The sequence below is a fragment of the Hemicordylus capensis genome, chromosome 16, assembly GCF_027244095.1.
Source record: "Hemicordylus capensis ecotype Gifberg chromosome 16, rHemCap1.1.pri, whole genome shotgun sequence".
NCBI classification, from domain to species: domain Eukaryota; kingdom Metazoa; phylum Chordata; class Lepidosauria; order Squamata; family Cordylidae; genus Hemicordylus; species Hemicordylus capensis.
The window spans coordinates 7,845,885-7,859,112 of NC_069672.1; the positions used below are offsets into that span (position 1 = coordinate 7,845,885).

The 13,228-nt window shown below is 48.8% G+C and overlaps 1 protein-coding gene across 6 annotated transcripts in view; it reads left to right on the plus strand.

Moving 5' to 3' along the window:
• Nucleotides 1-1,379: 1,379 nt before the first annotated feature.
• Nucleotides 1,380-13,228, plus strand: part of VPS13D (vacuolar protein sorting 13 homolog D) — a 171,515-nt gene continuing 159,666 nt past the window's right edge. For all 6 annotated transcript variants that reach the window (XR_008312635.1, XM_053280941.1, XM_053280945.1 and 3 more), the window contains exons 1-3: nucleotides 1,380-1,489; nucleotides 9,456-9,622; nucleotides 11,646-11,720. Coding sequence is in view for 5 of the 6 variants with exons in the window: in XM_053280941.1 (XP_053136916.1) it covers nucleotides 9,526-9,622; nucleotides 11,646-11,720 (172 nt within the window). In the remaining variant the exon portion in view is untranslated. The remainder of the gene's footprint in view (nucleotides 1,490-9,455; nucleotides 9,623-11,645; nucleotides 11,721-13,228) is intronic.

The window sequence follows — 13,228 nt, forward strand, 5'->3', positions numbered from 1 at the left end:
TGCACGTTTTGCTCCATAACTTTTTTAAAATAGAAGCTGGAATCTGGGTGGGCAAAGCAATCCAGTCAGGATGCTTGAAATCTGGGTGAAACCCGGTGGTACCCATTCCACAAGGGCTTAGCTAAGCAGTATAAAGTATTTTCTTAAATTTTCCATCTAGTACTATATACAGGGAGGACTATATTCAGAATTTCTTCTTGAAAAATATTTTTAAACATTCCCCAAGCATCATCTAGTATAAAAAGTCGTGCATTCAGCTAATTTTAGTGGCAGGATTGTTCCTGCAAAATTGAATATCTGTAGGTCATCAGAAAATATGATATTCAAAATTTCTTCCCCAACCCCCCGCTCCCCCAAAGTATTTAAATTTTCACAGAGCATAATTAGCTGCAGAAAACAGAGCACTTCAGTGGCAGGATTGTGTTTGTCAAATTTGGTATGTGTAGGTCATCAAGAAATATCTTTCGCACAAAGAAACAAACCAACTCTTCAAAAAAACTGTATTACATATATTTGGTACTATTACATGCACATAGATGTGCATATGAGAGTGTGTGTCTGTATATATACACATCCACCTATATATAAACACAAGGGCATCCCCTTATATACGTAACTTTATGAATGTGCACACATACACACATCACATACAGATATGCATGTGCCTATTTGAAATTGTGCGTCTGTATATACACACACACCTCTCTATAAACACACATAAGTATTTAAATGTGTTTTAAATTTAATGCTTTTCAGTGTTAAATGCATGTTATAAAAGGCACTGAGGACACATTTATTCACCCAGGCATTTAATTAGATTTATGGTTTTAAATTTTGAATGTCAGTTTTAAGTGATTTTAATTTTATTTTTATGTTTAAATGATTTTAATTAATTTAGTTTTGATTTTGTTTTGATGTAAGCTGCCCTGAGCCATTTTTGGAAGGGCGGTATATAAATAAAATGAAATAAAATAAAATAACTTGTGTACAACGCCTAGACAGGCAGATATCAGGCAATATATAAATATAAATAAGTATATATTCGTGTGTGTGTGTACATACACCCCACACACACACACTTAGAGATTTAGGTGCACATGTGTGCTTGTATACACACAAACATGCTTGTACTTTTGCGCATGCGTGCACGCACAGGGACGGAGGGAAAACACCGCTTCGCCCTATCCATCAACGAGTCATACACTGTGCATCTGAGCATGCTCAGAAGCATTGGAGCATGCTCAGTATGGTTAAATGAAGCTCCTTTTCGTTTTTTGCCCAAAACCCCTATCCGTTGCCACGGCAACCGCGGCTCCAACCAGGAAAGGGCCGCTCGATGCGCTCGGCGCTCACCTGCGTCCCTCGGCCTGACGCTGGGTGGGCGGTCCGGTCGGCCGGCGCGTGCGCAGCAGCTGCCCATTGCCCTCCTCCGTCTCCTCCGCGGGCCCAGGTCGGGCGAGTCGGACGCTGGGGAGGACTCGCGCGGCAGGTACGCCTCCCTTCCCTCCTCGCGGCTTAAGGGGTGTGGTTGGGGGCTCTCCCCCCTTAGGAGAGCCTGAAGGGGGTGGTATGTCTCCTAGCCTGCGGCCCCTCCCCACTCCCCCCCTGCCCGCATGGCCTTACGGGAAGGCTCCCTCTTTTGCATGGGCGCCTGTATCCTGCTCACGACGGCCCTGCAAGGCAGGCCAGTATCCAGGAGGGGAGCCTGAGAGCGACGACGCCGGCTGGGGTCCTGGGGGAGGCCAGGCTCCCAAGCCAGGACGCCCCCCCCATCTGTGCCCCTCGCTCTTCCCACTGCGCAGCACCAGCCTTGAAAGGGAGGGCAGCGTGGTGCAGTGGTTGGAGCAGGAGGGGAGGGGGGGCTTCCCCCAAACTCGGGTCCCCAGATGTGGTTGGACTACAACTCCCATCATCCCCAGCCACAGTGGGAGTTGTGGTCCAACCACATGTTTTTCTCAACTTGTGCACTCGCTTGGGCAGCACTCATCTTTGGGAATAAATCCAGGGTACGGTGCAGTGTCCCCTCTTAACAGGGATCCCCCCCCATGCTGACTACAACTCCCAGCATCCCCTGCTGCACTGGCCTTTGGCAGGGGGTTATGGGAGTCGTAGTCAACAACATCTGTTAGAATCCCTGTTAGAGGGAACACTGTAATGAGAACCCTTAAGTTAAAGGGTCAGGCCAAGGCTGCTGTCTCGGTATTGGCTCGGCCCTGAAACCCGCCGGGTGATTTTGAGCTGATCGCTCTTGCTCAGCCTAGCCTGCCTTGCAGGGTTGTTGTGAGGACAAAGCAGGTGGGGGCGTGGGCCCTGTTTAGGACGGATGCCGCAGTAGGCTGAAGCGAGAGGTGGTTAAAAATACGATGCTCACTGCATCCTCGGGGTCTGGAGCTACTGTTGATCTCCTTTTATTCCTCAGTCCCTTGCCTGCTGTGTGACGCCGACCCTGTAAGGTAGATCAGTGTTGTTTTGTAAACCGCCGAGAGATGTGAGTTTGGGATGATGGTGTACAAATATGCTAAATAGCTAGCTAGCTAGTATCAGACTTGGATGTAGTCGACATAGGTATGGCTTGGCTATAGGTATGTATGAAGCTGCCTTTTTCTGTGTCAGGCCCTCAATCCATCTGTCTTAGTCTTGTCTACTCTGACTGGCAGCAGCTTTCCAAAGTTTCAGGCAGGCTCCTTTCCCAGTCCGTCCTGGAGATGCTGCCAGGGATCAAATCTGGGAATTTTTGCGTGCAAAGCAGATGCTCTACCCCGGACTGTGAGCCCATCTCCATGTATGTGGCTTATGCCACAGTGGATTCTCCTTTGCTGGAGGAGTTCAAACAGTGGCTCTGCTGCCATAGCAGATTCCTGCACTGAGCTGCGGGTGGGACTAGAGGACCTCTAAGGCCCCTTCCAACTCTATGATTGTGCAGATAAGGGCAGGCTGGGTTTCCAGTAGCTGGTGTCACTTTTGGAAACAGGATCAGACCATGCGGTGACAGGTTATTTTTAAATACAGTGCTCACTACTTCCTAAGGGAAACTGGGGCTGTCATCGACTAACATTTATTCCTCAGGCCCTTACCCTCTGTGTGACACATCAGCCCTGTAAGGCTGACCAGTGCCACATAGCGATCAGAGCAGTGGTTGGCAACCTTGGTTTTCCAGCTGTTGCTGGACTACAGTTTCCATCATCCCCAGCCGCAACAACTGGAAAGTCACAGTTACCTGCCCCAGATCAGAGTGTTGGACTAGGATTGGGGAGACCCCAAAGTCAAAGCCCTGTCCACCCATGAAACCCACCGGGTGAACTTGGACCAATCACTCTGTCTCCGCCTAACCTACCTCGCAGGGTAGTTGGGAACGGCTATGTATGTTAAAGTGTGCGATTGAGTCGGTGTCAATTACTCTTGTCAATTACTGGTGTCAATTACTCTTGTCAATTACTGGTGTCAATTACTCTTGTCAATTACTGATTGTCTTTGGTAGAATACAGGAGGGGTTTCCCATTGCCTCCTCCCACGCAGTCTGAGATGATGCATCTTCCTCTATCGCTGCTGCCCGATGGAGGTGTTTCCCATAGTCTGGGAAACATACCAGCGGGGATTCGAACCGGCAACCTCTAGCTTGCTAGACAAGTCATTTCCATGCTTTGTCATTAGGTGCCTCATTAGGTGGCGGTTGAAAATGCACTGCTTAGGAGTGCCTAAGGAATGGTGTGTGTGTAGGGGGGATAATCCTTTTGAGATGTCTGGCATTTTTGAAATTGAACTTTTCAGCTGCTGACATGCCCCCAAGAAAGGCTGGGATCTTCAGATAGCTGCACCTGCTCTGCCTCATGTTGCATGGCATAGTTCTTTTGAAATGGAGGAACTTTTAATTTGCAGCTCTGATAAAGAGGAGGAAAGACAAAAGCTCTGCTGGCTGTGTTTTCTGGAACAGGACTTCCCAGAATTTGTTGACTACAATTCCCATAATACCCATCCAAAGGATGATGGGGGTTGCAGTCAACAATATCTGGGTTCCCCTGTTGCAGGGGATGCTTTTCAATGGCACACCCAAGGATCCCTAAAGGAGCTTGTGGGCTCTCTGCCTCTGAGATGGCACTCCTAGAGATGCTTCCCTGGGAGTAAGCCCCGTTGAATCCGCTGGGGCTTCCTTCTGAGTAGACATGCCTACGCTTGCACAGGTGCTGCTGCTGTTATAATTATTGTTATTGAACCATAAGTATACAGTTGTGCTTTACACGCTGGTGGTTGTGTAATGGTGGGTCCCCACCTTTAGGAAACCACATGTAATTAAGGTGACATTTGCATTGTGGTGAAATGTGCCCCGGCGGAGATCTTGAAATTAATGCTGAAGTTTCGGGGAAGTGCGGAGGCTCTTCCACCAGGGAACATAGGAAGCTGCCATATACTGAGTCAGACCCTTGGTCCATCTAGCTCAGTATTGTCCACTCAGGCTGGCAGCAGCTTCTCCAAGGCTGCAGGCAGGAGTCTCTCTCAGCCTTATCTTCGAGATGCTGCCAGGGAGGGAACTTGGGACCCCTGACGCTCTTCCCAGAGCGGCCCCATCACTGGGTGTCTCTGGGCCAGTCATGTTTCTCTCAGCCTGACCTACCACACAGGGTTGTTGTGAGGATAAAAATAAGCATGTATTATGTCTGAGCTCCTCAGAGGAAGAGCGGGATATAAATGTAATAAATAAATAAAATAAAATAAGGGGAAGACCTTCCAGGGCTCACACATGTTGTCTCCCATTCAAATGCAAACCAGGGCGCACCCTGCTTGCTGCCACAAGACCAGCTCTCTTCCCTGGGCAGTGCTGCTCCCAAAGCAGCCAGCAGGGACCCGGGTCCTTGCAGTGGTGGCCCCAAGACCTTCCTCACAGCTGGACCTTAGCCTGCCAGAGAGTGACTGCGCAGCTAACCTGCCACCTTGTTGTGGCTTTCGCTCTCAGGTTGTGACCCTTGTTCTTGGATGGAACGCCCCATCTTTCCTGTCCTTTCGTTTGGAAGGAGCCATGGGGTCGGAAGCCGCTCAGAGCCAGGGTCATCCAGCAGCGGCGTTACGGGTTTCCTTCTCCTTGAACTACAACTCCCATCATTCCCAGCCACAGTTTTTTGCAGCTGGGGATAATGGGAGTGGCAGTTCAACAACAGCTGGAGAGCAAAGATTCCTGCAAAGCATGTGTTGATGTGCAACGTGGGGGTTCTAATATGCAGAGGTGAAGAAACGTTGGCTCAGTTGGTCAGGCAGATGAAATATTTTACTCGTCAGGCTATATTGGTACACTGCTCATCAAGCTTCCCCCCACCCTCGTCGGGCATCGTTTTTTCACTCGTCACAGACTAGTAGACTAGTGGGTTTCTGCAGCCCTGCGTTGGCTCAGTTGATCAGGCAGATGAAATATTTTACTCGTCAAGCTATATTGGTACACTGCTCATAAGAACATAAGAACAGCCCTGCTGGATCAGGCCCACGGCCCATCTAGTCCAGCATCCTGTTTCGCACAGTGGCCCACCAGATGCCGCTGAAAGCCTCAGACAGGAGTTGAGGGCATGTCCTCTCTCCTGCCATTACTCCCCCGCAACTGGTACTCAGAGGCACCCCTCCCCCGAGGCTGGAGGTGGCCCACAGCCCTCCGACTAGTAGCCATTGATAGACCTCTTCTCCATGAAGTCATCCGAACCCCTCTTAAAGCCATCCAGGTTGTCGGCTGTCACCACATCCTGTGGCAGAGAGTTCCACAAGTGGATCACGCGTTGTGTGACTTTTTTTTCACTCGTCGGGCATCGTTTTTCACTCGTCACAGACTAGTAGACAAGTGGGTTTCTGCAGCCCTGCAACTGCAGAAGGGCTGCACTGGGCTGAATAGGGACAGTTGCTCTCCTCCAGCCAAATGTAAGAACACCCCCCCCCCGCCCCAAGTTTAAACGGTGCACCTTGGCTCAAGAGAGAATGCCTCCTTCTGACCTAACTCTGGAGTGGGCTAATATGCAGCAGCGAACACAGAACCAGAGCATCGGGATGGTTTGAGTCCAAAATTATGGGCCACAGTGGCCAGCCTGTGACTCTCCCACTGTTCCTCCCATGATGCCGTAGTTCCCCACCATGGACACATGGCATCCAGGGCCTCCCCCAAGCCTGGGCCTTCTCCCTGTTTCTCCCACTCAGTTGTGGCTGGGGGTTGTAGTCCAGGAACAGCTGAAGGGCCAGGTTTGCCCATCCCTGCCTTAGGGGATGGGGCCGTAGCTCAGTGGAAGAGCACCTTCCTGTTTGCCTGCAGAAGGTCCCAAGTTCCCTCCCTGGCAGCATCTCCAAGAGAGGGCTGGGAAAGACCTTGGAGAAGCCGCTGCCAGTCTGGGTAGACGATCCTGAGCTAGATGGACCAAGGGTCTGACTCAGTATATGGCAGCTTCCTATATTCCTATGCTTGTGTGCAGAAGGTCCCACGTTCCCTCCCTGGCAGCATCTCCAAGACAGGGCTGAGAGAGACTCCTGCCTGCAGCCTTGGAGAAGCCGCTGCCAGTCTCTGTGAGCAATACTGAGCTATTTATTTCTGTTTATTTATTTAACATATTTTTATGCCGCCCAAAACTTGCGTCTCTGGGCAGTTCACAACCAAACAAAATGAGTGACAACAAAAAAAGCTGAAACGTTAGTTAGAACAAATAAACGACAACAAAAAATAAAAACATTAGTGTTTTGTTTTTTTAAAGACAGTAAAAAGTTAACACGTTACAACAATTTAACATTTTAAAACCATCTTTTATAACAATGTCAAAACTATTAAAACAGCATTTACTTGAAAGCCTGGGTGAAAAGAGGCTTCTCTAATAAAGATTTTTGAAAAATTCAGAGATGGGGAGGCTCTTATTTCAGCAAGGAGTGCATTCCTCAATCTCGGGGCAGCAACCGAGAAGGCCCGTCCCCGTGTGTCCACCAGCCGAGATTCAGGTTCCTCCTCCTAGACATTTCTTTCAGCAGTGTGCCGGGGGCTGTACAGAACGTGCCTGCCTTTCTCTTGTCGAGACAGTTCTTTGCCCTCTGCAGAACCCCAGCAAGGGGTTCGGTGTTCTCTGAGGACAGAGGGAATTTCAATGTGTTCCCTACTTCTGCCTTCTTGCTTCAGAGACAGCCCTCGTGGCCAGCTTTGCTTTGTCCTGCTCGCACGGGCGTGGGAGGACCTTTCTCGGGGAAAACGGAGAGAGATTTGGGAAACGAAACGGTCGTCTCTAATGTATGCGTGTCCTGATGTCTGTCTAATGGGTAGAGTGGTTATTGCGGGGCAGGGCTGCAGAGCAGCTGTTTTTGGACTACAGCCCCCATCATCCCCGGCCACAGTGGCCAGTAGGCCATGGGAGTTGTAGTCCAACCATGGCAGGCGGGCCAGAGTTGTGCAGCTTTGTTAGAGAGGATGACCAACCCACATGTACACAGTGCTGCTTACAAGCTTGATGTGAGGTTTGGATATAAACTGGGAGGAGAGCTGGACTTGTGGTAAAGGCAAGGTGTGCTGTCAAGTCAATTTCGACTCCTGGCGCCCACAGAGCCCTGTGGTTGTCTTTGGTAGAATACAGGAGGGGTGGATCATTGCCTCCTCCCGCGCAGTATGAGATGATGCCTTTCAGCACCTTCCTCTATCGCTGTTGCCCAATATAGGAGTTTCCTATAATCTGGGCAACATACCAGCAGGGATTCGAACTGGCAACCTCATGCTTGGTAGTCAAGCCATTTCCCTGCTACGCCATTGGATTGTCCCCTTTACTAAGCAGGGTTGGCCCTAGTTTGCATTTGAATGGGAGACAACATGTTTGAGCACTGTAAGAGATTCCACTTAAGAGGATGGGGCTGCTCTGGGAAGAGCACATAGGAACCTAGGGAGCTGCCAAATACTGAGTGAGACCGTAGGTCCATCTAGCTCAGTATTGACAAGCACTGACAGGCAGCGGCTTCCCTAAGGTTGCAGGCAGGAATCTCTCTCAGCCCTATTTTGGAGATGCTGCCAGGGAGGGGACTTGGAACCTTCTTTATGCAAGCGGGAAGGTGCTTGCCCCTCTGGGAAGAGCATCTAGGTTCCTCATTCCCTCCCTGGCAGCATCTCCAAGACAGGGCTGGGAGAGATTCCTGCCTGCAACCTTGCAGAAGTTGCTGCCAGTCTGTGTAGACAAAACTGAGCTAGACGGACCAGTGGTCTGACTTGGTAGAAGGCAGCTTCCTACGCTGCTAAACTGGACAAGCATCAGGCGTTCTGCTGAGAAACCTTTGCAAGGTCAGGGTTGATAAAGCTTTCATTTAAGCATTCTGGAGCCCTCTAGACCGGGGATTCTCAACATTCGGTCCCCAGATGTTATTGGACTTCAACTCCCATAAACCCCACTCCTCTGTGAAGTTGTTCTCTGTTGCTCTTGAGGGCAGAAGCGGAACCATGAGTTTGAAATTGCAAGGGAGCAGATTTAGGCTGGACATTAGACACCATTAGCACAAAATGTTGGCTGGAAATGACCTCTGAGGTCATTTCCAGTCACCCCCTAATAAGCATATATGCGGAATTTAACCCTGGGTTTTCTCCCCTGCTTTTTTCCATGTATACAGAGGTTGGGTGTCAGTTACCCGACCGCGGATATGTGAGATCACAGATGCTGGATCCACGAGTAACAAGGTCCTTCTGTACACTAAACATCCTGATCTGCATTCGTTTGAGGTTGAACTGCGTTTGGATAGACTATAAAACATAATAGATACTTGGAGAAGAAATGTTGGCTCAGTTTATTAACCAGGCAAAATATTTTACTCTTCAGATGGTTCCTCAAGCTGTGTTGATACATTACTCATCAGGACTTTTTTGACTCGTCACAGACTAGTAGACTAGTGGATTTCCTCAGCCCTGCTCTGGGAGTAGTTGCCCAAAATACAGAGCCCACGCTCCCCACACTAGTCAAATTGGGCAGAGTCAGAATGCTAATCTTTTAATCTTTTGTTCAGGCGACTGAAAAATCCGATCTTTTTTCCAGACGACTGTCCCTTGGAAATGCGTTTTAGATGCATAGCAATGTGCATGGGCTAGAATTAGCACGTTAGCAGATTTCAGTGTCTTCCTTTTTCCTTCCTCTGAAATGTAAACAGCATAAGCGAAGTGTGTGCTACAAAGCCGTCACGTCTTAAAATATTTACGATACCAACAAATATCGCTTCCAAGCTGAGCTTCGCGTCTGTTTGTAACAAAATAAACACCAGAAAGTGCACTTCATGGATTCCCTCCTGCCCACCCGCCAAATACTTCTGGCTTTTGGAAAAACTCTTGAAATGTTTCTGTTTGGTTTTGTCCGATTTGCATTTGGCAAATGTACGAAATCGGATCGTGGGTGATTTAGGGCACTGGAAAGCAATAACGCGGTTTCTGCGGAAGTGGGGAACTCTCTTGCGTGTTTCTCCGTGCACATTTTCCTTCTGTATTTGTGCAGATCGGGCCTTTAACTATGGAAGAGAGCATCCAGGAATGACAGAAGAATCCTTGTCACCCGGGAAATAGTCATGTTGGAAGGATTGGTAGCCTGGGTCCTTAACAACTACCTCGGCAAATATGTCAGTAACCTGAACACAGACCAGCTCTCCATTGCTCTTTTGAAAGGTAAGGGGTGTGGATGTTGTCACCAAGGCTAACTTTGTGTTTAGTTATCTCGTATATTGGGGCTTGACAAATCCCAGGCAGCCGTGATGCCTAGAAATTGGACCGTGGTACCTAGACTAGGAAATTCAGAAGCAGCATTATTTAATGATGTCTTTATTTGTCCCAAGCAGCTGTGTTTCTGTAGCTCGGAGCTCCTTTTATCAGCTTCGGCTGATACGCCAAGTGCGACCTTACCTGGACAGAGATAGCTTAGCCACAGTTACTCATGCTCTGGGAACCTCTTGCTTAGATTCTTGCCATGCGTCTTACGTGGGGCTGCCTTTGAAGACAGGCCAGAAACTGCAGCTGGTACAAAAGAGGGCTGCAAGATTATTAACCGGGACTGGACGTTTGGAGCAGTGTTTTGTCAGCTACGCTGGCTCCCAGTCCATTTCTGGGTCCAGTTCAAAGGGCTGGTTTTAACCTTTGAAGCCCTAAATAGAATGGGACCGGGTTACCTGAGAGGGCCTTGCTCCATATGCCCCGACACGGACCTTAAGGTCATTTTCGTGCTCCGTGTGCCGCTGGCAAACAAGGTGAGGCAGGTGGCTACAAGGGAGAGAGCCTTTTTGGTAGTTTGTGGAATAGCCTCCTCTGTGCAGTTTGCCTGGCTTCATCACTTTGAGACACCTTTTAAAGTGGCGATTCTCTTATATTTAGCAGGGGGAGAGCAACTGGCCCTATCCAACCCCAGCACAGCATCCCTCCAGTGGCAGCTACTGGTAACTGCCTTATGTTTCTTTTTAGATTGTGAGCCCTTCGGGGACAGGGGACCATCTTATTTATGTATTATTTATTTTTCTGTGTGAACTGTTTTGATAATTTTGTTGAAGAGCAGTATATAAATGAGCCCCTTGTGGCGCAGTGGTAAAACTGCTGCCCTGTAACCAGAAGGTTACAAGTTCGATCCTGACCAGGGGCTCAAGGTTGACTCAGCCTTCCATCCTTCCGAGGTCGGTAAAATGAGTACCCAGAATGTTGGGGGCAATATGCTACATCATTGTAAACCGCTTAGAGAGCTTCCAGCTATAGAGCGGTATATAAATGTAAGTGCTATTGCTATTGCTATAAATAGTCACCATCGTAGTTCTTTTAGATGCCAGGTAAAAGACCTTTTTGCTCACTCAGGCCTCTTAAATTTTGATTTGTAAATCTGACTTAAAGTTTTAAAATTGTTTTGTATTTATTCATTTTTTGGGAGTGTGGTGTGATTTCCGGAGTTAATGTGTTTTTACTTGATGTTCTAATCCTGTGTTGTGAACTGCCCAGAGAACAATTTGTTATGGGGCATCTAACAAAAGTTTTATGATCCCCCTGCTAACTTGGCAAAGAGGCACCTTTTTAACGTGATGATTCTCTTTATTTGGCAGGGGGAGAGAAACTGGCCCTCTCCACCCCCAGCACAGTACCCCCTTTGGGGACAGGGACCCATCTTATTTATTTGTTGTTTCTCTGTAAACCGCCTTGAACCATTTTTGGAAGGGTGGTATAGAAATCGAATGAATGAATGAATGAATGAATGAATGAATGAAATGAGATAAAGACAAGTCCATTCACCCTCCATCCACAATATCCGCCACTAAGATTGGTAATTTTGTCAAGTGTCCATTGTCTGGCTCCTAAATTGTTGGGTTGGCGCCTAGATCCATGGAAAAGTTGTCAAGGCCTGTCGTATACATACAGCCTTCCCTCCTCCCCCCCCCCCAGTGTGGCATCTTTCTCACTGCTTTACCTAGGGGGACGTTGTTTGCAGGTATGGGCAATCTGAATCAGGAGGACGTGACACCCCCTGTGTGTCTGTGGTTGAAATAATGGCTTTCCGTGTTCTCTCCGGGAGCCTCTTTGGAATGTCCTCCCTGGTTTTTGCTGTCATGAGGTTGAGCACTAGATGAAGCCGCTTTTATTTGACCAGGCATACCTGGCTTGGTGTAAGGCAGCTTTCTGTACTCCTCAGTGCCAGAACGCTCTTCTTTTGCTCCCGCAGGTGCCGTCGAGTTGGAAAACCTCCCGTTAAAGAAAGATGCCTTGAAGGAATTGCTGCCATTTGAAGTCAAAGCAGGTCTGTCTTGGGGGTTGTGTTTCAAGCCAGGGCTTGGCAAATCCCAGGCGCCAGGGTGCCACGGCACCTAGAAATTTATCCGTGGCGCCCAGACTAGGATATCCAGAGGAAGCATTGTGTAGTAAAATCTTTATTTCTCCCAGGCAGCCCTGCCACTGTTCTGAGTGTGTTACTTGTAAAGGGGATGAAGAGGAGCCCATTTACCACCCCTCCACCCCACTTCACAACATCCATCATTCAATCCAGTAGTTTTGTCGAGTGTCCACTATCTGGCTGCTCAATTTTTGGGCTGGCTCTCAGTCCCAAAGAAAAGTTTTCAAGGCCTGTTTTAAGCAAGCGAGAGTGTCTTCTGGGGCTCTTCAAATGTTCCATTTACTGATGGATCTCCTAAGAACTAGGGATGTACCTGAATGGATGCGGGTAGGGAGGAGTTCCCGTAAGAAGCAGGGAAGCAGGTACTTCCCTGCTCTGCTGCAGCCCCACGGCTTTCCCAGGCACGGTGTCAGCGCACAGGCTGCAGGGAACCGTGCCGCAGCCGTACACAACCTTTGGCAGAGCGAGTGCCAAGCGGCAGGGAGGCAGCGGAGCAGGTAAGGAACTGCTCTGACCTGCTTCTTAAGGGAACCGCTCCCCGCCACTCCGAACCGGTCCAGCTGCGGGCGCCCGAGCCGGTCCGGCGCTTCCCTTAGAAGGTGGCGAACTGGTTCGTGCACATCTCTACTAAGAAGATCATGGATCTTGTAGATGAGGGCAACCAAGTTGATCAGGGGCCTGGAGCACCTTCCTTATGAGGCAAGGCTACAATGTCCTGGGTTTTTTAGTTTCGAAAAAAGGTGAATCAGGGGAGACATTATCATGTATTTTCCTTCTCTGAAAAGAGGGAAAAGAGAGAGTGCGGCTGTTGGAAGGAGCTCTATAAAATTATTCATGGTGTGGAGAATGAATTTTTTCTCACTCTCTAGCCACACTAGAACCAGGGGTCATCCCATGAAACTGATGGCCAGGAAATGTCGCAGCGACAAAAGGAAGTATTTTTTTACACCACACATAATTAACCTCTAGGATTCTCTACCACGGGATTTGGTGGTGGCCAGCAGCTTGGGTGGCTTTTAGCAGGGCTTAGACAAATTCATGGAGGACAGGTCCATCCACGGCTACTAGTCTTGATGGCTATAGACTATCTCCAGGCTTGGAGGCGAGATGCTTCTAAATACCAGCTGCAGGGGAGCAACAGCAGGAAAGAGGGCATGCCCTCCCCTCTTGCCTATGGGCTTCCCAGAGGCATCTGGTGGGCCAGTGTGGGATACAGGATGCTGGACTAGACAGGTCTTGGGCCTGATCCTGCAGGGCTGCTCTTCATCATCATCATCATAATAAATCAATTATTTATTTATTTATTTATTATTTATTTATTTATTTATGTTCTTAAAGTTTCTGTTAGTAAGCTTTTGGTTTGGATTATCTTTCCAACACTAGCTTCCCTGTGGGTCTTGGTGGCTTCCTGTAGG